At 44.3% G+C, this 27711-nt stretch overlaps 1 protein-coding gene across 4 annotated transcripts in view; it reads right to left on the bottom strand.

The window, feature by feature from the left end:
* LOC115073478 (tRNA selenocysteine 1-associated protein 1-like) overlaps positions 1–27711 on the bottom strand; it is a 33129-nt gene that overhangs the window by 5149 nt on the left and 269 nt on the right. For 2 of the 4 annotated variants that reach the window (XM_029571917.1, XM_029571915.1), the window contains exons 2-9: positions 25915–26012; positions 20583–20682; positions 19129–19178; positions 12874–13005; positions 12553–12672; positions 11890–12049; positions 11331–11361; positions 108–179 (exon numbers count right to left, since the gene is read on the bottom strand). In XM_029571917.1, coding sequence (XP_029427777.1) covers positions 108–179; positions 11331–11361; positions 11890–12049; positions 12553–12672; positions 12874–13005; positions 19129–19178; positions 20583–20682; positions 25915–26000 — 751 coding nt within the window. In that variant the 5' untranslated portion in view covers positions 26001–26012. Of the gene's footprint in view, positions 1–107; positions 180–11330; positions 11362–11889; positions 12050–12552; positions 12673–12873; positions 13006–19128; positions 19179–20582; positions 20683–25914; positions 26013–27425; positions 27708–27711 lie in introns of those variants that run through there. The other 2 variants (XM_029571916.1, XM_029571919.1) reach the window with 2 other exon arrangements.

The following is a 27711-nucleotide window of genomic DNA, read 5'->3' as shown; positions in this document are numbered from 1 at the left end:
CTATACTCTACTTGTTTTAAATGTACTAAACTATTTTTTTTTTTTTTTTAGTAGTGCTTCAATAACTTTGCCCGCTACCACCACTACACTGACAGGTCTGTAGTTACCTGGTTCCTCCTTTTTCTCAATTCTGAGGGGTGGGAATACATCTTCTGTCTTCCACTGTACGTGAAGCTTTCCTGTTTCCAATGAGAAGTTAATCAAAGTTGTGAGGGGTGCGGTCAGTACCTGAATTAAAACTAATAAGATCTCTGCTTCCTATGCTGGGATGGTGCAGAGTCAGTGTTTACAGGCCATGGGGTGCAAGAAGTCAGTCATTGCACAATGGCAATTCCATGTGTTCATGATGGCAAGCTTCCAGAAGAACCACCCTAGCCAAGGACTATCACTACAATGATTGCTCCAAAGTAAGCTAAGGGGTATAATACAAGGGAAAAAATCCATAGGTAGTTGCAAATGAAGGCTTATGGCACCAGATCCCAGCCTTGATTCAACAGAACTAGATATTCCCCTTTCTTCCTACCAGCCAACGTTTGTACAAGCAGAAGGCAGTTCTATCCTAGCCATCTAATTCCAGCCAGGCCTAAAGCAAAGGAGAAATGTAATCTTACATGATTAATTTCTTGTCCTTGAATCCTGCCACACCAATCCAGCTGAGTGGATTATGTCTCCTTGCCAGCAGGTGGAATCAGAGCTACACGCTTTCCATGACATCACTCACAGAACAGGAACTGGTGCAGCAGTAAGCTTTTTAAGTATATTTTTGTCAAAGCTAATCAACCAATCATCAGAACAGCAAATAAGTAATACATTTTATAATTAACTTTTTAGAACTAGGAGCTACTCCAAGGCACTCTCTTATCCCCTTCCTCTTTGGGAAGAGAAGACTTGAATAAGGAAGGAATGAGCAAGTCCTGTTTCCTTCTGTTGTTATCAAAAAGATTAAATCTCTATCATTAGTGTATGTTAGCCTACCTAGACCAACCTGAGAGGGTTCTGAACTGGTTTGGCAGTAATCAAGAAAAGGAAGTTACCAGGTAAGATTACATTTTCTCCTTCCTTACGATCCTGCCATACCAGTCCAAATGAGTTTCTCTCATACTGGGTGGGATGACGTCCAGGCCATTCTCAAGATCCCTGTCCCAAAGGCAGTGTCATTTCTAGCCTGGATGGCCAAGTGGTAATACATAACAAAGAATGTGGTTTGCTATTTGGTCAAGTCACCACCTTGGAAAATATCCCTAGGGGAGACTGGCCTAGATTCAGCATAGGAAGCCACTTGTGCTCTCAGCTGTTCTGGAAGTGACAGTCCCTGGCCAATATATGCTGCTCCAACAGCTTCCTTAATCTATCTGGCTATAGAGGACGTAGAAGTCCCCTTGCCCTTATAAGGCCCATTAAAACAGGAGAGTCTGTCTGATTTCCAAAAGGAACTGGTCACCTTAAAATGTCTCAGAATGGTTCTGCATACATCCAATTTATGTTCTCACCTTTACGTTCCTTTGATCTATACGTTGGTAAATATATTAACTGGTTAAAATGAAAGCCTAAGACTTACTTAGATAACGAGGGCAGGGAACAGATCACTAGTTTTCTCTGAAATCATGGATCCCTGCAAGACAGAGCCTATTATTTTGAGATTTAACTCACTGAACAAAGTGAAGGGCAATCCAAAGTGTGAGGATTTGACTGAAGCAAAAATTAAGAAAACTGAAGATAAAGTAGTTTATTTAATAAAAGACAATTTGGTGCTTCATTATAGAGAAAATAGCGAGCTTTGAGGTTCATACATTTTCCACACATCTCTACTTTTACTGCAGCAGACTGCTTTAAAATAATATATGCGGAAGCATTAAGAGTTCCTGAGAAATCTCTATCCCCCTATTGAGAGTGCATTACATGCTTCCTTTTAAAAAGAAAAAAAGGAAAAGTATTCAAGCTCCGAGTTTACAACCCTCTTTTGATTTCCTCAATTTTAACTCAGGTTTTGGGGGAAGAAGATGAGAAACCTTAATTGTTAGGGACCTTTTTAAGCATAAGGGGACACCGTTTCTTAACTGCAATATACAAGCTTTTCCAGATGTGGCCAAACCTATGGAAAAGAGACAACAATCCTTACTATTAAGACGTAGAATTTTGCAAATGGGAGACCTTTTCTAGTTAAGTTTTCCTTGCAAATGCATAGTGAACTACACACCCGTTAGCTATGTATTTTATGATCCCTCCCAATTGTCTGCCTTTCTCAGCACAAATCCAGCACCAACTGCAGTCTCCCCGCTGATCTCAGCATCATCTGTTAATCCCTACAGAGTTCTTTATAAAGTCAAGGATATATGCACCCTTTAATTTCCTATTTCATTATTTTAGTTTTCCTTGTATTGTGGTTTCCTAACCCCTAAATTTTTGTGGACTGGGATGCATTGAATTATGTTGACATATCTTGTGTTTTCATCTACATGGATGTTTGTTAAAAATTGTTATATCACCGCACAGTGCACAAGATTGATTTCATGGTTGTATAATTTATAAAGTAAAAAAGAAAAAAAAATAGCCTTTCTAGCCTTCAACCTGGTTGCAATCACCAGGGTCGATACATCTCTCTTGCATAAGCGACCCCTTTCAATGGCCAAACCATTAGCAAGAACTGCATTGGGTCTTTTTTTTTTCCTTCCAATTTTCCAACTTTATAAACACTGTACAAACAAGGCAGCAGACAAACATGAGTCACAGATACACAAGTAACAAATGGACATGGTGTACAAGAAAAACCAAAATACAGTACAGCTCAGAAAGGAAAATAACACTAAAGTATTATTAAAGCCATGCAGGTAAAATCTCAAATGAGACAAATTGCAAAAATGAATACTTGGCAACCAAACATGGCTCTTCGCCATAACCAGAGCAGGGTCTTTCCTGAAGATTGGGCTCTGTTTTAAACAGGTCCTTGTCCATCAGTAGCTATAAAGATGTCTCTACCCTGAGCAGCATACCACAGTCTCCTTGCCCAATCTGGGGCTACTATTTATTTATTTAGATTTTTATATTCCGATTTTCGGCACTTCAAAGTGTATATCAAAGCGGATTACCTTCAGATACCATAGGAATTTTCCTATTCCCACAGGGCTTAAACGTAATTTTGTGCCTGAGGTAACAGACCATGAGAACTAAGGTCAGATGATTCTCTACCCTTCTTAGCACTTTTACTGAACATGGCCACGGAGGAAACAGTCGAGATGGTCTTCCAGCCAGGGCATCTATTTCTAAGGAGCCTTCTTTTCTAGGACAGACAAATCTCCCTACAAAATCCACTTGTGGGGCTTCCCATCTGTTGATCACACATAGACGCCATGCCTCAATCTTCCAACTGTGAAGCCTTCTTATCCTCCCTTTCGAACATGGGCTTCAAACAACTCGTCAACCAACCCACACACAAAGCAGGTCATACTCTTGACCTTATCTTCACAAACACCAGCCTCACTCCTCTCTCACCCCCTCTTTGCCTGCCGGTCCCATTGTCAGACCACTTCATGATCTCCTTCACCCTTAGATCAATGACAAGATTGTCTGCACCCCTCAGCTCACCACTCTCCACTATAGGAAACCCTGTCCATCAGAAGCACTCAGCAACTCTCTGATCAAAGAACTCACTAACCTTGATCTATCAAACCCCAATGCAGCCATCCTCTCGTGGCAGAACATCACAGAAACTATAGCCAACAACTTATGCCCACTATTGAAAAAAAACATTAACCCCTCTCAAAAAAACAAGCAGCCATGGTTCTCAAAGGAGCTCCGCGCCCAAAAGCAAGGCCTGAGACGGAAAGAAAAGGAATGGAGGAAGAACCCCAAACCCTCACGCCCTAACCACATACAAAGCCGCTCTCCACCAATACAGAACTGCAATGCTACGAACAAAAAGATTTCTACGCCCACCGTATACATGATATGATCTTCGAAGCGAAGGTTCTCTTCTCGTACGTATCTGAACTCACCAAAACTGCCCCCCCCTACAATCCCCGACGACCTAGCCCAATCGAAAGTCAATGATCTGGCCTTATTCTTCCAGAACAAAATCTCCAATACCCTGGCTAGACTACCTACTAACCCTAACATGCTGTCTCCAGATCCTCCACTCCCTCCAAACCTAGAGGTTGGTTTGAAATCCTTTGATCCTACTTATGCCATTGAGGTGGAAATTCTGATAAAAAGAATGAAACCCTCCTCTCACCCTGTAGACCAAATCCCATCCAAACTCCTGATTCTCATACCAGAATCTTTCTCTAAACATCTAGCAGATATTATCAACTGCTCCCTCTCACATGGAATCTTCCCATGACGCTCTCAAATTGGCTACCCTTAAACCCATACTCAAAAAACCGAATTTGGACCCGGATGATCCTAACAACTACCGCCCCATATCAAATCTGCCGTTTGTAGCCAAGATCTCGGAGAAAATCATAAATAATCAACTTTCAAATTACCTGGAGGAACATAACATTCTACACCTGTCACAATATGGATTCTGAAAAGATCACAACACTGAAACTCTCATCTCGTTGCTAAATCAGCTATACATTGGCATTGACAAAGGACAGTCCTTCCTCTTAGCTCTTCTTGATATCTCAGTGGCTTTCGACACCGTAAATCATACTACCCTTATAAACCGGTTATCAGACATAGGAGTCGCAGGACCCGCCCTCAGATGGTTCGACTCTTTCCTTAGCAACAGAGGCTACAAGATTAAAATTAATAACAAAGAATCCCCTCGCACTAACTCCCCATTCGGAGTCCCCCAGGGCTCCTCATCACCAACTCTGTTCAATATCTATCTACTCCTTCTCTGCCATTTACTTTCAAAATTAAAATTGAAGTTCTACATTTATGCAGACGAAGTTCAAATCTTAATCCCCATTTCTAACTCACTGGACTCAGCTCTCAAAACATGGGATTCTCACTTGCAAACGATCAACCTCTACCTTTCAAGCCTCAACCTGGTGCTTAACACTAACAAGACAGAACTCCTGCTCATCACCCCAGAAGGTAGTCCCTGCCATCAACAGTTACATACCAACACACATATTTCCCACGCAAGAGACCTTGGAGTCATAATAGATATTCACCTGACCCTAAAGAAATTTATGAACCATACTACGAAGGACTGCTTCTACAAGCTACTCAAAGAACTCAAGCCACTCCTCTTCCATCATGATTTCAGATCGGTCCTCCAAGCTATCTTGTTTTCCAAGATCGACTACTGCAACTCCATCTTGCAAGGTCTTCCTGCTACCACAATAAAACCCCTCCAGCTGCTTCAAAATGCGGCGGCAAGAATCCTGACGAACACTAATCGGAGAGAGCACATCTCCCCTATATTAAAAGATCTTCATTGGCTCCCAGTAAACTTTAGGATTCTCCATAAATCACTTACAATTATTCACAAAAACATTCACCAGACGCCTCTCGATCTGCTACACCCTCTCAAACTTCACTCTACAGCCAGACCCTTAAGGGAAGCCTACAAAGGATCCTTACACGTTCCTCCAGTCAAAGCGGTGCACCATTCAAACATCAGAGACCGGGCATTCTCAACGATAGGTCCCTCCATCTGGAATGCCATGCCCCCGGACCTCAGGCAGGAAACCTGTCTCCTAACATTTAAAAAGAAACTGAAGACATGGCTTTTCGGTCGAGCCTTTCCCTGTTCCTAATCCAATAGCCTGACTCAGAATTGTTCCCTTCTCCACTGTAATTAAACAAGCGCTAAGACACAAATACGTTATAATGAGATTGGCTCCTCTGCCTCCCTCCCACACCCCTACCTGTATATGGTATACTATCTCTGTTCTCCCCCCTTTATTTTCCTAGCCACAGTTTTTGCGCCCTTGTTATAATGTAACTTTATGCTTCATCAAATTCTGCCTCTTGTTAATTGGTTACGGTTAACCGCTTAGTTCGATGTAAAACGAGTTGATTTGATTTGTATCAAGAAAGTCGGTATATAAAAGCCTTAAATAAATAAATAAATAATTGGAAGACCATCTTGTCCAATTCTCATTCCCATTCCCCTGGGTCCAACCAATGCTAGCTGAAGACATCTGCCCAAACAGTGTCCTTTCTGGCTACGTGAGCTGTGGACAGCGCTGCCATTCCATCAAGATAACCATCTGCTGGGCAAGTAAAATGCTTTTGGTAATAGAAGTGGCATAAGACCAACTGCTTCTCTGCAAATCAGAGGGAGAAAGGCCAGAGGAGCTAAACGAATGGTTCTCATTTCCAACCTGCTAACGGACTGACTCGCTTCCTCTTTTGACCACAGGATGCTCCACGTGGTCACAACATTGCCTGCCCCCCCCCCCCCCCCCCCCAAGAAAGAGGTTCTGAAGAGTGTGCGTATGTGCTCTCACCCATGAAACCAATTATCAGGCTGCCACCATGGACTCCAAGACACACACTTGAGGGGAGCTTGCTGACAACAATCCTCTCAGTTTGAGATGTGTCCTGCAGATGCATTCCTATGGGAAAAATACTTTCTCCACAGCACTGCGAAATCCTGCTCCTAGATTTTCCAATAGGATTCAACTTGGTCTTTGAGAAATCCACCACCCAACTGAGCGATTGCAAAATTTGGACTGCTCTGACAATCACTGAATGATTCTCATGTTTCAACTTGGCTCTGATAAGCCAGTTGTCCAGATAAGAGTGTACTAGTACTCCCTCTATGCGCACAAAGACCACTAACACCATGACTTTGGAGAAGGTTTGCAGTGTAGTGGCCAACCCAAATGGAAGTGCTCTGAATTGAAAACAATTCCCCATTACCGCAAACCATAGATATCTCTGATGCTCTCTTCTGATGAGGATGTGCAAATAAACTTGTCTATCATCACTGCCATTCTGACCAACTGCAAGGTCTCTATGCAAAAGCAAGCCATCTTGAGGTATCAACTGACTTCTCTGAGGTCCACAAAGTAAGTGGAATACCTTCTCTTGCTCTCTTTGTTAGCTGGAACTACTACTATCAACTGCAGAAATCTTTGTAGGTTAACTCTATTGCTGCCCTTTTTGCTTCCAACCAACAAGGGGAGACAAAGAAGACATCTCAAGAACAGGAGAGGTTGTGTGCTGAGGAGCTCTCCGGTTACTGGATCACCTTGGTTCAGAGATGCCCCACACAAAAAGGAAGGGCAGAATTCGGGTGGAATCCCCGACCACTCCGATACAAGCCCTTTCTCAATCAAATATAGAGAACTTCTTCGCACCGACGGCAATTTCAACCCCGGAAAGAAGGTCCACTGCAGCGGTTGGCAGGGAGCTTGAGCCGACACCGCTGGACACACAAACATCCTTGAGCCCCGGGTCTCCCAAAACCCCTTCTCCTCCGCAATTCGGGCTGATGCAAGATTCGAGATTGGTCACTCGACCAAAGCTGCCGAGTGAATTGCAGTCCCTCAGGGAGGAACCCTTCAGAGGTGGAACGACTCGCACATGGTGTCGGAGGAAAAGGTTCATTGTTGCGCACGGAGATCCTGGTACGTACAGGGAACAGTGATTACACTTGAAACAGTATGGAAGACTCTTATTTCCCTAGAATCCTCTATAGTGAACTTATCTAAGATTATGACGGACAACAACATCTATGCCAAATGGATCCTTTGTTAACACCACACTGGAATAAAATACAAAATCTGGAAAATCAGGTATCTCGCATGCAAGTTACACAGAACACCTTAGTGCAAGGAGAACTGATAAATTCAAGGAAAATTGAAAACTTGAAAAACGAAATAAGATCTAAAGACTTAAGAATATTAAATTTTCCACACATTGCTTTAATTTCACCACCGGAGCAATTTAAGAAATATTTTGTGGAAATATTGCAGATTCCATGGGAATCAATTCCATATATCATCAAGATTTACTTTATAAAAGCAGAGAAAAAGGAAGGACAATGTAACCAAGCTCCAAATTTAGAAGCTGGAAGCCTCACAGAATTCCTGGAACAACCCTCGGAAGAGCAGACTGATTACTGTGGGACATTGCTGGTTAGCTTTTCATTAGTCTCTGATAGAGATATGATCCTGAAACTTTTCCTCTGTAATGGAAAATGTATTTAGGATATAAGATATGGATGTTTCCAGATTTGACGAAAATCACTGAATGACGAAGAAAAATATCTTTGGCTATGTGTCAAGAGGCAAGGGGCATAGGAGCCCAGATTACCATACGTTACACCCCAGTAAATGTGTTCTTAGACTAAATAATACGAGATATTTTTTCTTCGATCCCTCGCAGTTGAGAGTATTCCTTGATACATATTCTTTGGGTAATCAAAAAGCGTTACTTAAACCATGTTTGGGATAAAATATTAATGCCGCCCCTTTCCTTGATTTCACGTAATTGCTCCCGTTTTCTTTAACGGGTCGATTTAATGTTTGGTAAATAGAATTCTTCCCTCTTTTTCTCTTTGTATTTGTAACAGGGATAGATATGCCGTATGTGTTGTGAAGACTGAAGTATATAAGTTACTTTATGACCCATTTAATGATATGCATGTATTCGCTATCTAAGGTTTATTTGAAAATGCATAAATAAATAAATAATTAAAAAAAAGACATCTCAATGGGAAAGACGAACCACCAATTGGTTATGATGTGAGTCCACATCAGATAAGACCGGAAAACCTTCCACCCAAGGGAAACACTGCAGAGGGAACCTGCTGGTCCTCACTGCGCTGAATGGATTCTTCCTTATAAGCTTGCCACATCTCATGAATTTCCTTCCCCTTAACGAAAGGGCTGACTCTTTGGGACTTCTTGGGACTTGTAAAATTGGAAATTTCATCCATAACATCTCAATTCTTTAAGTCACAGCGACTGCATGGGCCCCTTGGCTCCCCACCCTCTAGTAATCTTTGGGGAATTTGCCTCCCCAAGGTCTTTCACCAATTCCTCCAAGCCTTCACCGAAAAGGTGATTGTGCTTTAAGTAGCTTGCTCAAATGAGATTTCCAGGTCTTATCAACTGACTCCAAGTTGTGATTGCCAAGGCCCAAATCAAGTCATACTGCAAATCTGCCCAGGACACTGCACCCAGGCCCAGCCAAGTGAAGCTACTGGGCTCAAAATAAGCTCCGATCCCTATCTAGGGCATCCAGAAGCTGTCATGCCCATCTCAACAGAGCCAGAATCATGTTTCCCCCTCAAACTGAAGATTGCAAGACTAATTCTGATGCCTCAAAAATCTACTTCAGCAGGGAATCTGCCTTCCTGTCACATTAGTCCCTGTGGAAGGGGGTACGAATCTCAGGGATTGTGGTCTTGAGAGTAATAGGGAGGACCACAGCCCTCAGCTTGAAGGAGATAAAGCTTTCTCTTTGCTTTTCCCTCCCTTTCCACAATAATCATGTCTCTGACAGCCCTGTACAAGGGAACGGACCTTGGGTCCTGCTGCCCTCCAGAATGGGATCCCCAGTCTGCTGATCAGAAATCTTAAGCGATTTCAGCACCTGGAATAGGAGATGATTACTCTCTCTTTTAAACAGCTGGAGAACAGAAGACTCCTCAATATCTGCTGAAATAATCTCCTCTTATGAAACCCTCAAAAAAACAGTTCCTCTCCCTCTCCAGAAACAGAAGAGCTGGAAGTAAGGACCTCCTGGAAGAAGGTAATGGCTCTGTGAGGGTGAGGTGGGAGGCGGGCTGCAATTCTGAATCTCAGCCACCTTGTGTCCCCCCACGCCTGCCCTGCAGGAGAAGGACGTGTGCAAAGAAAAAGGGACCTCTGGCACTGAGCTCTCCACAGGCGCTCACAAGCCTTCAGGAGAGAGATCCAGGAGGGGCCTCGCAAAGAAGCAGCGAACAAAGGAGACTGTGCCAGGCTCTCCCCTCTCTTGTGCTTGCTCTGCATTTAAAATGCCAAATAATCAGTTGGGCCGTCCCCCCCTGCCACAGGGCAGAGCTCCCCCCTTCTCCTTCCCCGTGCTGTGTAAGCTGCCCCATGCTTCCCCCGCACACTTACACTCCAGGACCAGGCAGGAACGCTGGGGGCGGGCTCTGCGCATGCCACACTTTCTTTGGCTCCATGCTTCCCCTTTCCATCGGGGCTCTCCCAGAACGGACGCAGCAGCCACTGGAATCCAAACCGGTCCCATGAGGTTGATCCTTTCGCCCATTTTTCTCTTTATTTAATAACTTGATCGGCTTATCCTGCTCAATGCAAAGACCCCACAAACAGGGAGGGAACAAGGCCAATGGCAGAGGTGGGGAAGAAATCAATAGGTCGCAGCCCTGAAAGGAGAATTTCAACCCCAAACGGGGGCTGGATCCCATCAGGTCTCAGGAATGAGGCCTATTTCCTCACTCCTTGGGCGCTACTGGGACTTCCAAAGAACATAAGAAAATGCCATACTGGGTCAGACCAAGGGTCCATCAAGCCCAGCATCCTGTTTCCAACAGTGGCCAATCCAGGCCATAAGAACCTGGCAAGTACCCAAAAACTAAGTCTATTCCATGTAACCATTGCTAATGGCAGTGGCTATTCTCTAAGTGAACTTAATAGCAGGTAATGGACTTCTCCTCCAAGAACTTATCCAATCCTTTTTTAAACACAGCTACACTAACTGCACTAACCACATCCTTTGGCAACAAATTCCAGAGTTTAATTGTGCGTTGTGTAAAAAAGAACTTTCTCCGATTAGTTTTAAATGTGCCCCATGCTAACAATCAACCGGAAGCCCTCCAAACGCTAAACCAGTCCAGAAATGTCTGAACCTGCTGGAAACAGAAAAATACTGACAAAATTTAATGCTGCACAAGCTCGTGTACTGTGAGAGACGCGCCACAGGAAACTTGTAGTTCTGCCTTCGCCTGCTGGCTGGGAAGCATAACTCTCACGTCTGGACTGATATGGTAGGATGATAAAGAACAATAAATGTGGATTATTCAGCGTCTTTCTTTCAGTTCCATCACAACTGCTTTACAAGTTATTGCCTCAGAAAAATACACAGCGACTTCTCAGATGAAAGAACGTCTGGCACTGGGCCTGCCTGTGAGCTTAGAGTGGCATGAAGGATGAATGGGCAAGGTTGCTGCTGCCCAGTTACAGGGGGTGAGCTGCACCTTAAAGTGGAAAAATCTAGGCAGAGAGATGTCTGGAAAACAAAGTCTGGTCCAAGACAAGGAAATGTGAAAATCAGCGTCCATGACTGTATGCTTTCTGCTCACCCTTAAACCTTCCAAGTAAAGGTTAAATAGGGACTTTCTTTACTGGCACATTATCATCACTCACATTCTACATACGGAGATTGCACTTAAAGATAAAGAACGCATACGATACCTTCCAGGGAATTATCAGCACCTTCATGTGTCTGTAAAGGAAACCCAAAACGTCTAAGGGCAGATTGGACAAGCAGCTGGACACATTACTGCATATCACAGGAACATCAGAAACCAGCTTCCCACATTTAAAACACATGGTTTATAAAATCACAGTCATTACAGAATTCATTTACGCTTAACTTTTTTGATTTACTTTAAACCTGCAGTAGTTCCCTGAGATTAAAAACAGATGGCCAGAGAGATTTAGTAGCCAAATGAATATGAAGTGTGAGGAGGAATGAATGAGGGAGACAGAGAAAAGCTGTTTCAGAGGATGTGAAATGAAAATATGGTGCCCTGGCTCCTGATTAGCTTAGCACGGAAGAGGGGTTTGTGCTGCTGCTCTTCCACACCCTCACTCCCCCGCCAGTCCACCCGCACCGTGGGAACCAGGACTTGCTGTCATGCCCATGGCTGCTCCCATGGCACCGTCCTGCCCCCCCCCCCCACACACACACCTTAATCCTATTAGTACGGCGTGCGTCTCTCTGCACACAGCATCCCAGAACGAATCTTACCTGCATGGTATCCTGGTTATATCCGTACTGGGGGTAACTGTAGCTGTAAGAGCCTGTGTTCTGGTTATAACCTCCCCACTGGGTGAAGTAGTTCTGAAATTGCTGGTAAAAATAATTGAACTGATAGTTGTATTCCTCAGAGGGTGATCTCATTCTGGAACTTAAAATAAAAAGTTAATCTCTTTAAAAGAGGAACAATTTCTCTGGAAGCAATTAAACCAGCACTTTACAGACTGAACATATTAGTTTGATAGCCACGTTCCTGCAATCTCAAAATCCCCATGGGAATGGGCACCCTTTAATGTTGCTGCCCAGATACCAAAGTCCAACAAATTACAAGCCTTACTTTTGTGGCTTCGTTTTAATTTGCCCAGTATCTTTCCTGCTACCTATCAGCTAACGTTAAACATTTAACCTTTAACTTCCATCTCCTTTCCTTCTAATGAAGCTCAACACATGCCTGTGTAATCACACATCTCGGGGTGGGTAGTACAGGAGATTCATGCTGAAAGCCCCAAGTCCTTCATAAACCTATACTGGATCTTTGTGCCTTACGCAGTGCTAAGTTCTGTACAAATATGCCAAAGCCCTTTCATATATTTTTCTGTTATTTTGCTCTGACAAAGCTTCTAATGTTCTGCTATGAAGAAGTACAACACTTACCCCTTGGGTACAGCTATAGTTATGTTGATAGGTTTCGACCCGAGTCCGATACTTCCCTGGCACTCAGCAAGCGCTCTTTTCTGATCCGATTCTTCACCAAATTTCACAAATGCGAAGCCTCTAAAGGGGGAGCGGGGGAGAAATACCGAGCTATGTGAACAATGGAGAGAGCTCCCTCTGCCTGAGGCATCTGCCTGGAATTCACAAGGGCAGATCCCAGCAGGGTCAGCGTAAATCAACCGCTGGGAACAGGAAAATAATCCGGATTTTATAAACGTCCACAGAGAAAGGAAGGAACATGTGAGCGAGGCGGCAGCTTACCTGGACATGCCAAATTCATTCAAAACAACAGTTCCTGCTTTGAAAGATGAATAAGATCTAGCAAAGAAGTTGTACAATATGTTGTCATCCACATCAGGGCTCAGGTTTCTGACAAATATACAGTAATCTGGGCTGGAAGAATCAGAAGGAGAGAGGTTTATGAGCACAGATGATAAAGTTTTAAACAACACATTCCACCCACAACTAAAATCTGATGTGAACCTGACAAACACACACCGTCATGATCTCAGAAGCCCTCGCTTTCTTCAAAAGCTAAAACCACCTAAATAACAGGGAATTGCTCCTGTAGATCTCGGAAGTCTTCTTGGCTCCTTGCCCTGAACAATCAACCCTCACAGCTCAAAAAATCACCAGCCATTAAAATAAGTGCAGAACGCAGCCCTGCAACATGTCCATGCATAATCGTGTTATGGACACAACGCCGTCTACATGCAGCATCAAGGATTAGCACGTTTCATCTTAACCCTTTTTTCAAACGAGCTGAATTGTTGTGATGAATTTTTTGTCTAAAGCAGCAAATATACCAATATGCAACAAATCGCAGAGACTTTTGAAAAAGCTCGCCAATCTGTTTCTGACTGCTGGCAAGCAGACAGTGAGGCTGAAGAATCCCTGCCCGGCTGACATGATGAAGCAACCAGCAGACCAGGTGAGAAGGAACACCACAAACCTCCCCACTGCCGCCCCCCCCCCATTCCCTCCCTCCAGCTGAGTGGGCAGGGTGAGGCACAGCTGGCTGCAGCCGAGGGAAACACTTTGGACTGGGACCCGGGAAGCAGCAGGAGCTAAAAGAAAATTATTCCTTACCTGCTAATTTTCGTTCCTGTAGTACCATGGATCAGTCCAGACCGTGGGTTATGCCCCCCTTCCAGCAGAGCAAAAACTGAGAGGGCGGTCCCTCATAACTGGTGCGCCCTCTGTAAACCTTCAGTATTAAGACTATCCAAGCAATAAGGAAAAACACCTTGGATGGATCAATACAAATTGAATATCATGGATCAATACAAAATTGAATATCAACTGTAAACAAGTCTAAGCAAAAAACTTGCAACCTGAACTCTTAATCAGTCCCAAACTTAATAATTACACAGTCGAGCTGAAAGAATATCCCAAAGAACCACCAGCAATCCGTAGGGTGGGTGTCTGGACTGATCCATGGTACTACAGGAACGAAAATTAGCAAGTAAGGAATAATTTTCTTTTCCCTGTATGTACCAGGATCAGTCCAGACTGTGGGATATACCAAAGCTTCCCTAAGTAGGATGGGCCATTGATAGCCCAACTCGAATGACCTGAGCCCCAAAGGAGCCCACGATTGGTGGTTGAAGATTCAAGCGATAGTGACGCGCGAATGTGTGTAACAACTTCCACGTAGCCGCTCTGCAAATCTCCTGCGGAGAGGCCACACGGCTTTCTGCCCAGGAGGCTGCTTGAGCTCAGAGCCCCGTGAGCCTTTATACCATCTGGCGGTGGACGCCCAGCGCCAAAGTATGCTGTAGAAATTGCTTCTTTTAGCCAGCGGGCAATGGTGGTTTTAGAAGCCTTGTTTCCCTTCTGGGGACCACTCCAGAGGACAAGAGGTGATCCGATAAACGGAAACATTGGTAGCCTCCAGACATCGAAGGACAACACACTTGACATTGAAGCATCTAAGCTCTCTGGAATCCTTGTCCTGGAAGGACGGCAGCTCCACCAACTGATTCAAATGAAAGGACAACACCACATTTGGTAGAAAAGATGGTACGGTACACAAGGTTACCCCTGAATCCATGAAGCATAGATAAGTCTCTCTACATGACAAGGCTTGAAGCTCCGAAATTCTGTGAGCGGAACAGATAGACACCAGGAATACTGTCCTGAGAGTGAGGTCCTTGAGGGTAGCTCTCTTCAGAGGTTCAAACAGTGGACCGCCTAGAATTCGAAGGACCAAATTCAAGCTCCACGAAGGACCTAAATTGCGTATCGGTGGCTCTACATGTTTTACTCCCTTTCAGGACCGGACTATGTCAGGGTGCAATGAAAGCGCAGTTCCATCCTGATGATGGAGGGCACCAAGGGCTGACACCTGTACTCTGAGGGAGTTGTAGGCTAATCATCTCCAGACCTCACTGCAAGAAAGATAAGATCTGGGGTATTGTCGCATGATGTGGAGAAAGTTTGTGGACTGGCACCAAGACTCAAAAACTTTCCAGACCCGGACATAAGACATGGAGGTGGAAGACTTCCTAGCCTTGAGAAGAGTGGAGATAACAGCCTCTGGGTACCCTAGTCTTCTCAGCTGGCGCCGCTCAAAGGCCAGGCCGCTAGACAGAAGCGATCTTGCTGGTCGAAAAATACTGGGCCCTGTCGGAGAAGGTTCGGCAGATGTCCCAGTTGAAGCGGGCCGTCCACCGCTAGGGTTGACCAAGTCTGCAAACCACAGCCATCGAGGCCATTCTGGACCTACCAGGATCATGGGCCCCTGGTGACTATTCTTCGGAGCACCTTTCCCACTAGGGGCCAAGGCGGAAAGACGTAGAGCAGGAGGTCCCGCGGCCATGGGAGGACTGCGCCTTGTTCTTCTTCTGCGACTGAAGAAGCGCGGAGCCTTCGCGTTCCTTTGAGTGGCCATCAGATCGAGATGGGGAATCCCCCATCGCATGAAGAGGAGTGTCACTGCTTCCTGGGACAGTTCTCTCTCCCCGGGATCTAAGTGTTGGTGACGTAAGAAGTCCGCTTGAACATTGTCTACGCCTGCAATGTGAGACGCCGCCAGTTGGGACAAATGGAGTTCCGTCCATGGCATTAGCTTGTTCGTCTCCTGAGCGACATGGAAACTCCTTGTCCCTCCTTGACGGTTGATTTATGCCACCTTCGTTGCGTTGTCAGAGAGGATTCGGACTGCTCGGTCTTGGACTAGAGGCAGAAAGCGTTACAGCGCCAGACGAACCGCTCTCGTCTCCAGACAGTTGATGGGCCACGCTGCCTGAACTGGCGTCCACTGCCCCTGCGTCAATTGGCGTCTGTCGTAATGATCACCCACAGCGGAACCTCTAGGTCCACCATTCTTAGCAAGTGATCCAGGTTGAGCCACCAGGTCAGGCTGTCCTTGGCTAGAGATGATAGCGGCAGAAGAGTCAAATTCCTGAAACACCGACTTCCAACGGGAGAGTAATGCTCTTTGCAAGGGACGCATGTGGGAAACGCCCAAGGCACTACATCTATAGTGGAGGCCATGAAGCGCAGCACCTGGAGATAGTCCCAAGCAGTGGGAAGTCGGAGGTTCCGAAAGCACTGAACCTGAGAGAGGAGAGATTGGGCCCGATCCAAACAAAGAGAGACTGTGTCCACTTTGGTGCTGAAATGAGCTCCCAAAACGTCGAGTGACAGCGCCGGAGTGAGGCTGCTCTTGGCAAAATTGACGATGCAGCCTAGCGACTGGAGGAGAAGTAATACTCTTTCCAATGAGTGCTGGCACAAATCCGTGGACTTTGCCCGGAAGAGCCAGTCGTCCAAATAAGGATGGACCAGAATCCCTTCCCTCTGTAGGGCCACCGCCACCACAACTTTGGTGAAGGTGAGAGGAGCGGTCTCCAGGCCAAATGGCAGGGCATGGAACTGGAAATGCTGTCCTAAAATCTTGAAGCGGAGGAAGCACTGATGCTCCTACAGGATGGGGATATGAAGATAAGCCTCCGTCAAGTCCAAGGACGTGAGGAACTCTCCCCGATGTACTGCGGCAATCACTGAGCGCAGGGTTTCCAACCTGAAGTATGGTATCTTGAGTGTCCTGTTGACCATCTTGGGGACTACGAAGTAGACTGAATAATGGCCGAACCCTTGTTCCGGTACCAGCACTGGGAGAATGGCACCCAAATCTAGGAGCCGATCCAGCGTTTGTCGCACTGCGCACTGTTTGATGAAACCGCACGGAGAGAAGACAAACCTGCCTCTGAGAGATCGAGCAAATTCTAAAGCGTAACCGTGTCGTAGAATATCCAAGACCCACCGGTCTGAGGTGATTTTGATCCACTCCTCGTAGAAGAGGGAAAGATGTCCTCCTATCCTGGGAACCGAAGAGTGGACCGGCAACGTTTCATTGGGTAGATGTAGCAGAAGCTCCGTGCGTAGAGGAGTTCTGAGCCAGTCTCCGCCCTCGAAAGGAATGGGACCTGGACTGCGACCTCGAAGAGGGAGTCTTGTGAGGCACCGGTCTAGTCGGATGACGATGCCGTTGGCCTCTGAACCGGGTCCGCGTAGTGACGATCTTCCGGCAATTTATGCACCTTATTCTCTCCAAGCGATTTAATGATCTGGTCCAACTCGTCTGGGGCGGACCCATCAATGTCCCTTTCTGCATCCCCAAGGAAAAGGTCCTGCGACCCAGGGTCCGGCAGATTAGGAGCTAAAGCCCCCGATGAATTAACAGCTGTCCGTCCTGACTGTCTCCTAGAGAGATCCAACACCCCTGATGGCCTGGGGGACCTTTGCTGGTATAAGTCCCTCCTCCTGCCATTCAGCCTCTAAAAAAAAAAAGCTTTGTGCATTAAAATCACAAACTTAGAAGAAAAGGCCTACTGTCTCTTTAAGGTCCCCCCCCCCCAGGGGAGGGGCCGCATTGGAAGGAGAGGCAGGCTCTAGGTCAGCCGGTTGCACAGGGCTTAAATTAGGTGTAATAAAAGTACAAAATCAGTAGTAAAATGAGAATTCCCTTCCCCATCTGGCAAAGAAACAGGTGCAGCAGGCTGGCTCTCCACATGTGGAAACAAAATGGCAAATGGAGGCATGGGAAGGGAGGGGGAGGAGTTGCCATGGGAACGGCAAAGTCCTTCTGTGCCTGGGTGCTGCGAGCGGGAGAGAGAGAACTGCTCTCCGCTCCTTGCCCCGTAAGCTGCCGGTCCTCGTACAGGGTACTGATTAATAAAAAGTAAAAACCTTTCCTCTTTTTCCTTTTCCCCTCCAGACAGCCTAAAGTGACAGAGGGATTTTACTTCTCCGATGAGAGACCTGAGGTATGAAGCTTCTCAGGGGTCTCCACGGGGAAGGGACTGGACCACCCCCCCCCCTGTACCCAGCTCCTCACAAGAACAAGAAATTCAGCGCTGCTACCTGTCAGAAACAACCCGCTCTCCCGTTCAGTCTGGGGAATGGCGCATCTCCGCAACTGTTAGGCTGCCCCGAGGAAGAAACGGCATCTCAGGGCAGCAGGGGAGAGGTTGGACCACCAACATTCACCCATAAGGCCGCTGAAATACTGGCTGTAAGAAATAAGTAAACACTTACCCCAAAAACAACAGAACAACATAAGATGGAATGTACAAAACAGATCTGTCACTGAAAACAAAGTGCTGCCTGCAAGTCTCCAGAGAAGCTGAACACAGGCTTTTCTTTTCTTTTTTAACTTTATAACTATGATCCATCCAAGGAAAGAATTAGAGGAAAAACAAAGAATAAAGAAATTCTGTACACTATCCTCTAAATGAACTGGGGAACCGAAGGTGCAACTGCCATCTGCTGGAGTCAGAGAAATACTGAAGGTTTACAGAGGGCGCACCAGTCATGAGGGACCGCCCTCTCAGTTTTTGCTCTGACTCCATCTGCTGGAAGGGGGACATAACCCACGGTCTGGACTGATCCTGGTACGTACAGGAAAAAGGGGAATGCAGGAGGCTGCAACAGAGCAGGAAGGAGCACAGTGTGAGGGTGGAGGGGGAAGAGCGGACCATGAGAGGAATGCAATGGTGCGGATGGAAAAGAACCATGAGAGGGCTGCACTAGGATGGGGTGGGAAAGGGAGGGGAGAGGAGAGGGTTGTGGGTGTGGTGGCGGAGAGGGGGGTGGGGCATGCCGGAGGAAAGAGAAAGGGGTATGGCGAGGCCCTCGATGGGAAAGAAATGCAATAAACTCTTGATACCACCCCCTGAAATTAATTATTAAAGCGGCAGCTGTGTTAACTTAAAGTGTTGTATTTCCAAAGCAGCGTGGCTCGGGTTCTAGATTACCTTACATTGCTTTACTTCCAGCCTGCGCTGCACCCTTGAGCTAAATAATCCCAATGCGCAACAAGCAAGCTACGGAAGAAGGTTTTCTCGACGAAGATTGTGATACTTTGAGAAGCTCACGTGCTTCTCCATCCATTTACGGTATCACAACCTACTGAGAGTCAAAATAAAATAAAAGAGAACAGTTTGTTTTGTTCTAGGCAGTATTACTCTTCCCAAAAATCTGCTGCTGCTGAATTCCTGTCCTGCTCACCTGTCTGGGAGTTTCTCGCGGACTGAATAGTTCAGTCTAAACTGCTTGGGCTGCAATAAGAAAGAAAAAAAAATAAGAATATGGCAATAAGAACTTTCCCATCCTTCATTTTTCTAAAACTGTATGCATCACCCAGACGAGAGCAGTGCCTCTGTGGGAAGTGCCGGTGCTGTTCCACTGAATAAGCATGCAAGAGGTTAACCAGGATGCTGACAGAGGTTCTTCTCCAACCCCCGTTCCCAAGCCACAGTCTGCGAGTTAGGAAAGTGCTGAACCAGCCCCTTTAATAGAGAAGGGTAATATTAACTCCCCCCCAGCCTCTCCTGCTATAATATAACACAAGCCTAAACAGAAATGAATTGCAGGGCAGGCCCAAAAGGAGAATCTGCATTCCCTTTCTACAGTCACAACAAACAGGAGAGTGTTCTTCTATAAAATAACTGAACATGATATTAAAGCACGGATTAATTAATTCAGCAGAGGATTTCTATCCTATTTATTCCTTTGGCGATTATGACGTTTTCTTCTCCCATAAATCTCTAGGCCTTCCCCTCACTTATTTCAGAATTAGAAAGACAACACTAACGGACTGCGCCTAACAGCGGAGTTTGCCTTTGACATATGACCTATTCCTAAAGTTACCAGGCTTACTCACAATGAAAGCAAAAAAGGGGGACCAAGAAAAAAAAAAAAAAAAAAAAAAAAGATTTGGATAGTGAAATTGCAGACAAACTGGAAAGCTTACTGGCATGCGGCAAGCAAGCTTTCATAAATCGGTTGACAGAAGAAATACAGTTAAATACTTTATACAATGCAGGTCAGCTACTGAATTCCAGGGTTGTAACAAATATGAGACATTTCATCTGGCAGTACTCAACTTCCGAATACTGGAGTGAGGACTGATGGTTCTACAGATAAGAGAAAATTTAGAAATGGCACCCCAGCATTATAAGGTTTCTCTTGAAAAATCCATGTGTGTGTACGTGATACGTGGTAAAACAAGGGCTGAATTAGCACTAGGTCCCATTATCCCATCTCCCACAGGGTCCCCTGCAAAGTGAGGCACATGGGGAAAAGTTACCCACACTGTAGTTGCCTGATGTTAGGTTCTATATTAGGAGTTACCACCCAGGAAAAGGATCTGGGCACCATTGTGGACAATATTTTGAAACCCTAGCTGTCAGCTCGGCTGGTAATTGTGAATTTTAGAGGGCTGAAGAGGATTTACTGGCTCCAGCTGATTTCAGCACCAGCCTGCTGAGCTTAGGCACCCAACACCTGCTGCTTAGGTTTCAGGTGACAAATCTAGACAACTAGATTCAGGTGAAAATCAGCTAAGGTTTAGGCTCAGCCATTTTTTTTTTTTGAAAACTGTCATACAAATATATATACACACAAAACCTCCCCCCCTTCTCGGCCTTCATTACAGGAGAGTAAGCTATTCGAATACTCACCGGTACTGCGCCTGGAATAAACTTTGCATTGACCTTCTGCAAACATCTTTCTGCTGATTGCTGATCAGGAAATTCCACAAAGCAGTAACCTGTAGGATTCCTAAGGAGAGAAATGCAACGAGGTTATCTGGTGCAAAATGCAGCAGGTAAGCATCCACCCTCAGAGGCCCTGCAGTGTGCAGCAGGGTTTTATGCAAGGAGCCACTGGGATTCAGGCACATTGAAGAGGCCATCCATTTATGCTGGAGAAGGAGCTGCAGGACTATGCGGCACGTCGGTCCACCGCACAGTGGAAAGAAGAGCAGTGCCTATGATGTTTGACTATTTTAAAGAAGAGATCATAAAGCACTCAATCTAAAACCGAGAGGTTTTAGGATAAAATGGTGAGCGTAAGCCCCGGTTTCACAAGGCTGCAAACGGGACCAGAGTATGAAAATAAACCATAATCACAGCAGGATTAGCTAGCTCATTCAAGCCTATTTCTGGGTTCTACCATCACCTCTGCTATTACTAGGAGATTTCTTTCTGCCCAAATACCTTATTGCCTACATTTGTAGGCATTTTAGGGAATAAAACATGGATAATTACCCTATTCTAGAAATCCCCTTTCTCCAAATCCTTTTTTCAGTTTGCTTTATGAGGACAATTTTCAAACGATCTTGCCTAGGTAAATAAGCAATTACTCAGATACAAATCAGCAGGCATAAACTGCCCTCTCCCTCTGCAGGTAGGACAGTGAAACAGCAGGAGTAGTTTTACCTGCACCACAAAGGGTGGGGCCAGAAAAGGTTTCCTTGGAAAATTCACTTGCAGAGCCATAGGTACAAAGTATCAATGGGCCTGCAATCAATGAGAGGGCTTTAGAAACTACCCCCTATATGATTAAGTACATTTGTATACACATATACATGCTTATCTGCATCCACCATATGGATCAAGCTGCTGCTTCTATTCACAGTAGTGGGAGTGGCTAAACAGAAAGCTTTCAGACAATTTAAACAGGAATGAAATAAAAATCAGAACAGAAAAGAGATTGCTTGCTATAAAATTGTTATAGACAAAGCCCAATTCACTCAACCGGGACCTAGAACAATTTTCTGGCAGAAGGATATTTGCCAATGCCGATGAACAAAAATAGTCACATCCTTTTTACAACATTGTGGATCTCAGAAGTATCAAGTAAACACTCTCGAAGCAGGTTTTAGGCCACCCTCACTATGACTATTCTTGTATGCTATAAGTCTCATCTCAATATGCATGAGTCTCAAGATTCTCCGTCATGACATCAGCGCCATCTGGAATAGGGTAGAGAAAGCACAAAAGGCATGAAATAATTACTTTTCCACATTTCAAAGCCTAAACACATCCTTTGCAAGCTCTGTTCATCCACTAATACTCAAAACAGGCAATGTCGGCTGAACAGGACCACAGGTCCAGCCAGTCTGCCTACTGTGATGTCAAAGGTCTTACTCAATCTCTGTCTATTCCATGCATACATGTCCCCGCTCCACAGGAACCAATGAGAAAAACTGGAAAAGAAAACGTTCTTATTACATTTCTACTGAACTTTCAGAAGGTGTTGTAGATAACTTTGGAACTGCTACCATAAATGTTGTAGCCAGCGCTCAAGGTGAGGGACGCGGTGCTGTACATTACCCTGGTGACAGGAGAAGAGCATCTGCTGCTGGGAGAGCCCTTTTCGCCAGTCAGTGAAGAGAAGAACTGCAACTGACACACAGGACCTGCCCCCTTCCGACTTCTCGGTCTGCAGCAGATAGCATCAGGAGGCTGGCAGTACAGGGAGCCGGCGAGAGCCCAGGCTCCCAGTCTCCTCAAAGCTGTTCTTCCTCCCTACTGACACTTCCTTCCTAAACAGGAAGCATGAGAAGGAGCGACAAGTACCAGGAGCGTATGCTGCGGCCCCATGCCAGCAACCTACACATTATGTACTGGCCATGGCCTGATGAAGACAAGATAGGGAAACAAGAAGAGATGGCAGAGTGAAGGGAGAGACACAATGGAGAGGAGGAACAGAACTAAACAGGTGACAGAGAAACAGAAGAGATGAAGAGAAGTCAGGGGGAAGAATGAAAGATGAATGGAAGGATCAGTAGGAGACTAACAGGTGAGAGAGGGAGAATGCAAAGACATCTAGAGGAGCTGATAGGGAGAGTATGAACACTTTATCCCCACTGCAATCCCTGGTTCAAGCTCCTTATCCTCACTGCATTCTTTAGCATGAGGTGACAGTGACAGGACAGTACATCAAAAGGTGACCATTCATATAAACCATATCTCTACTCCATTCCACCCTCCTAGAATAGAACATAATGGCATTTTTAAACAGTACAATAAAGAGCAATCTAGCACAAGATGGGAATGGGGATGCTTATTTGACTCCAACACCAGAGGCATCCTCAAACCCTACATAGTCAGCTTAAAAACACACAGCCCAAGAGAAGTACATTACAGACTGCACCATCTAGAACACACACACACACACACACACACACACATAATGTCGAATCTGACCCAGCAATTTAAGGCCAGAACTTCCACTCTATGCAATTTTACACCTACCTTCAAGGACTCAGCTCCAGCACCATGTCGTTATCCAGTCCTGGAGATGCACCTCCTCTTTTCTATCCCGCAGATTTCATACCTCAGCCTCAACAAACTCATCGTCTTGCCAAGGCAGATATGGGTGGACAGACATTGTGGACTACACAGCACCACAAACATGCTTCACTTTGGTTGGAGTCAGTGACAGAAAGCCTCCAGAGTGGTCAAGAGATGACAAACTTTCTTACCAAAGCAAGCAGAATGTCAAATTCCTCCTCCTGGTTTTTATAATGGAAACCCTTCAACAAAATCCATGATTCATTTAACCTTGTCAGCCGTGTGCAATGGACAAGGGCCCTTTCATTTCCACAGTTGCGCCACCCATGCAGTCACACAAAAGGCTTTCACGCTGCACCCACCCAAATCATGGTTTTACTCATTACCTGACTGATCACTGACATGGCACCTTCAGAGTCCATGGGGCCACTACTTCAGTTGTAAGGCTGCAAATCTTGCTTTAGCATATGCACCAGGACAGTACTGGGATCCAAAGGAGGTGCCTGAAAGGGTCCTCCTCCCTATCCCCCATAAATAATTTTCTGTTTATTATAGTATATATCATTAAATAATATAAAATGTTGGGGATGTATGCACAGTTAACATATCTGATCTGGAAGGATGCACTGAATGTCTATGAACAGATATTACACTAGATAATAATAATCTAAGGTTATACACTGTCCAAGATACTTTCTCACTTTTCTTTTCCAGAGAACCGAGAAAGAGGCCAGCTTTCTGGGTACCAGCAAAAAGGTGTGGATGAGAAAGTAGGAACAGCAGCTATGGTACGTCCTCTTCGGCTGCCCAACAAGAACTGTTTTTTATGCTATAACAAATGCTTGTGTGGTTGTGTGAGTATGGCCACAACAGTGATTTCATGTGCTGCTTGATTGTTGACCATGCTCCAATAATAGCTACTGTGCCTGTACTGTGTACATCAGTCAAGCGCATCTTTCACTTAATGTTGTCAACTGTCTCTTGGTGTGCTATCCATGTTGCACGAATGTAGTAGTACGTTTCAGTCGCTCTGTGCATGTCTGCCATGTGTTACTGTGGATGGGATAGGAAGTTTACTTATGTGACTCCACTTTTGTAAATGTGCCTGTGTTCACTGTGGCAGACTAAATTTTTCTTATTGAATGTTTTTGTTTATACTGTTTTGAGTTCTATAAACACAAACTATTTTTCCCACTACTTTTTCCTGTCTGCCCATTATCGATCTGCATTCTATCTTTCACTGTACACCTTTGTGTTCGTTAGGTAGGAATTACACAGCTGTCTAATTTTGTCTCTCTTGTAAGGCCACCATAACATGCTCTTCTTGTAGTGGATGTGGTGAAGAGGTCACTCAGGGCAATGCCCCACCCATAGGAGCAGCCATGGAAGCTCAATGGCAACTAGCCATAACTCAGCCGATGACTCAGAGCTAGCCAGTAAGACATAATTGGCATTTAATTTTTTTGTTAATACAACAAGAGTAAGAATGACATATCTATACAACTGCTTTGCTGTGGAGATATGAATATATATGATACTTGCAATTAGTACTATAAATATGTGTAGGTGAGTCATCATTGATGGAATAGCTCGTGTACATCACTGAAAAATTAGTTCATAATACTTCCAACACTGTGCACACATTTGCCTATGGGACCATACTGCATGCTTGTGTGGATAAGAAGATGTGCTAATATGAAGTTATGATACGCCACTCATTTTATATTACAAGTACATCACTACAGAAGCCATGTTATGCAGAAAAATTACAGCATACATAGAAATATAATAAAATGTACATTTATGCTTCTATGAGGGTGTGAATATTTCAAGCATGAATGAATGAGCATGACAGAGATAAGGACTTATAATGAAAGGAAAAATTGCTATTGGCTTTTTAAATAATATTTTCTATGAGAAACTTTAAAAACCCTTTAAAAATAAGAGAAGCAGATGAATTGTTTCCATCATAAGTTTTTGCATGAAGCCAAAAATATTGGTTCAGAAGAGCAAGCCTGCATTTTTTTTTTTTTTAAAGTCAGAACAGTACACCCAGAGCTGTGTGCTGGCAGAAGCACTTGGAAGCAGAGTGGCTCCTGCCTTAAAGCAAGATAAAATATACTTATATCGGGAGGGGGGGGGGGGGGGGCTCCCAAAGGTGAATGAAAGGCACATATATATTTGGGTGAATCAATTCCTGTGGAGAGATCAGTGAATAACAGAACATCCTTTTCCTAATAAATGCAATATCTTTACTTTGTTTGAGGCAAACAAGAGCTGATAGTCAACAAAGTCCTTTTATTCATGAAAAAGGCAAATCAAACCAGAAGTTTCCAACTGAGTCCTTAGCCAAATACATAACTGGTTTTCAAGATATCTACAATGATGTGATATGCATATATATTTGGTCTAAGAACAATACTAATCAGTATAGTTTGGTTACCCAGAAAACCAGATTTGTTTGTGGCTTTAAGAGCATAAGCTGGCAACCCTGTGTAGATGGAATTACAGTATTCCAGGAGAGAAAGAACCATAACCTGAACCACTGAGTGGAAGTCTGAATAGCTCAATACAGGTTTAAGCCCTCATAGCAAACACAGTTTAAAAACCATGAAAACCATGGTTCATAAAGCTTAAATCTTATGTTATGGACACAAGGCACATTCAATTATAGTTACAGAGATAATCTGCACATTCAGTTATAAAGACTTACCCAGTCATTTTGTGTCGAATAATTTTAACACTCTGAACCAGATGTCCCATGATGGCAAAGGCTCTTGTAATAAAGTTTTCATTCATATAGGGTTCCAGCTGTTAACAATAATATTGAAAACTTTAGGTACAAATATGAGTTCACAATAAATAAAACTATTTGAACACTGTGGAAATGTTTTCTACTTGGGGCACAAACTAGCAAGAGACTAGAGAATAGAAGAGGTAATGAAGTCACAAGTAACTTTTTAAAGGGTTTTCTATTAACCAAATAAGGCACTGATGAAATGCAGCATCACTCATTCCCTTCTGACAAGGATAGTTTCTTCAGGTTTGGTTTCCAGATTAACCTAGCAGCAAAATTACTGTTTATTTCAGACTTAAGTTCTAAGTGATGTACAATCAAACATTCATAAAACAATAAATTCACAGAATGCCTGCTGAAAACATGCATAAGCTTCAGCATAACCTTAAAAGTCTTGGTGCAAGAAGTGAGAAGCAAACTTCTGGTAGGAAATCCCAGAAGATGGGAGCAGCTACCAAAAATGCCTTATCCCTCATTTCTGCAAGATGAGCTTAACAAAAGGAAGAAATGTCAAGCAGCCCACACTGTGACGACCGAAGAACGTGAGTTAGATTATAAACCTGGAGTATCACATTTATTCATGAGAATGAATCGACACCATACTGTGTATTAACAGTGCAATTTTATAGTTAACTCGCCATTCCATTGGTAGCTAGCATAGTTCATACAAAACTGAGGCAATATGGTCCCTCATCTATTATACATAAGCTATTAAACGATTCCATCTCAGGTTTCACCACTATTCCACAGCTGTACAAACTCACAATTGCTCCGCCTGGCAAATATTTACTTGAAATACCATTTCCAAGGACATAAGAGAAAGGGCATTTTCAGTAGCAAGCCTTCGATTATGGAAGTCTTTACCAGAACATTTGCATGCCATAACCTGCTTGAAGGCCTTCATCAAAGCACTGAAGACCCACTTATTTCTCACAGTCTTTTAATCTTGAATCTCAGAACATGACGACATAAATGGGTTGGTTTGCACCATCTCCTTAAGTTCATGGTCACAATTTATATTATCCGTTCTTTTTATTATTTTAAAATGTGTATGTAAAATATTGTAATCTGCTTCAAACACGTTATCTTTGAGAGTAAAATATAATTTTTTTTCCATGGGCAATAGCATATTGGTGTAATTGTAGTGCTCAGAGAGCATACGCTAGTAATCGTATATAGATGGAATTACAGTACTCCAGGAGAGGAAAAAACATAGCTTGAATCACCGAGAGCAAGTCTGAATAGCTCAGTAAAGGTTTAAGCCCTCAAAGAAATCGCAGTTAAAAAAAAAAAAAAAAATACGCCGTTTTGCAGATATCCAGAAACCTAGGCCCCTGTAGTATTGTTGATTTATTTCCCATCCGAACACCATTGCTTATAAATGGGAATTGAGTCCAATTAGTAGTTTTAACTATTACACATCATACCTGAGAAGCTGAAAGTGAATGGGAAATACCACTGCCTGGCTTTCTCTCAGCGGCCAGGTTTATTTGTTACCAGGCCCACTATCTGATACTCAGAACAGGCCTGGTTTTTCAGGATATCGGGGATATATCAGCCTTCACCTGGAACCGTTCTGGTCCATACAGGGAGAAACATCGTCCATTCACCAGTCTCAGCACAGTACATTTCCAACATAAGAGGAGGAGTCTGTTAGGTTTAATACCGAGCTCAGTTATTCTCCGGCCCTCCCTCTTTTCCCCTTCCACTCTC

The sequence above is a fragment of the Rhinatrema bivittatum genome, chromosome 11 (assembly GCF_901001135.1).
Source record: "Rhinatrema bivittatum chromosome 11, aRhiBiv1.1, whole genome shotgun sequence".
Taxonomy (NCBI): domain Eukaryota; kingdom Metazoa; phylum Chordata; class Amphibia; order Gymnophiona; family Rhinatrematidae; genus Rhinatrema; species Rhinatrema bivittatum.
Note: the sequence above shows the minus strand (reverse complement) of the source record. Positions and strands in the feature narration are given on the sequence as shown.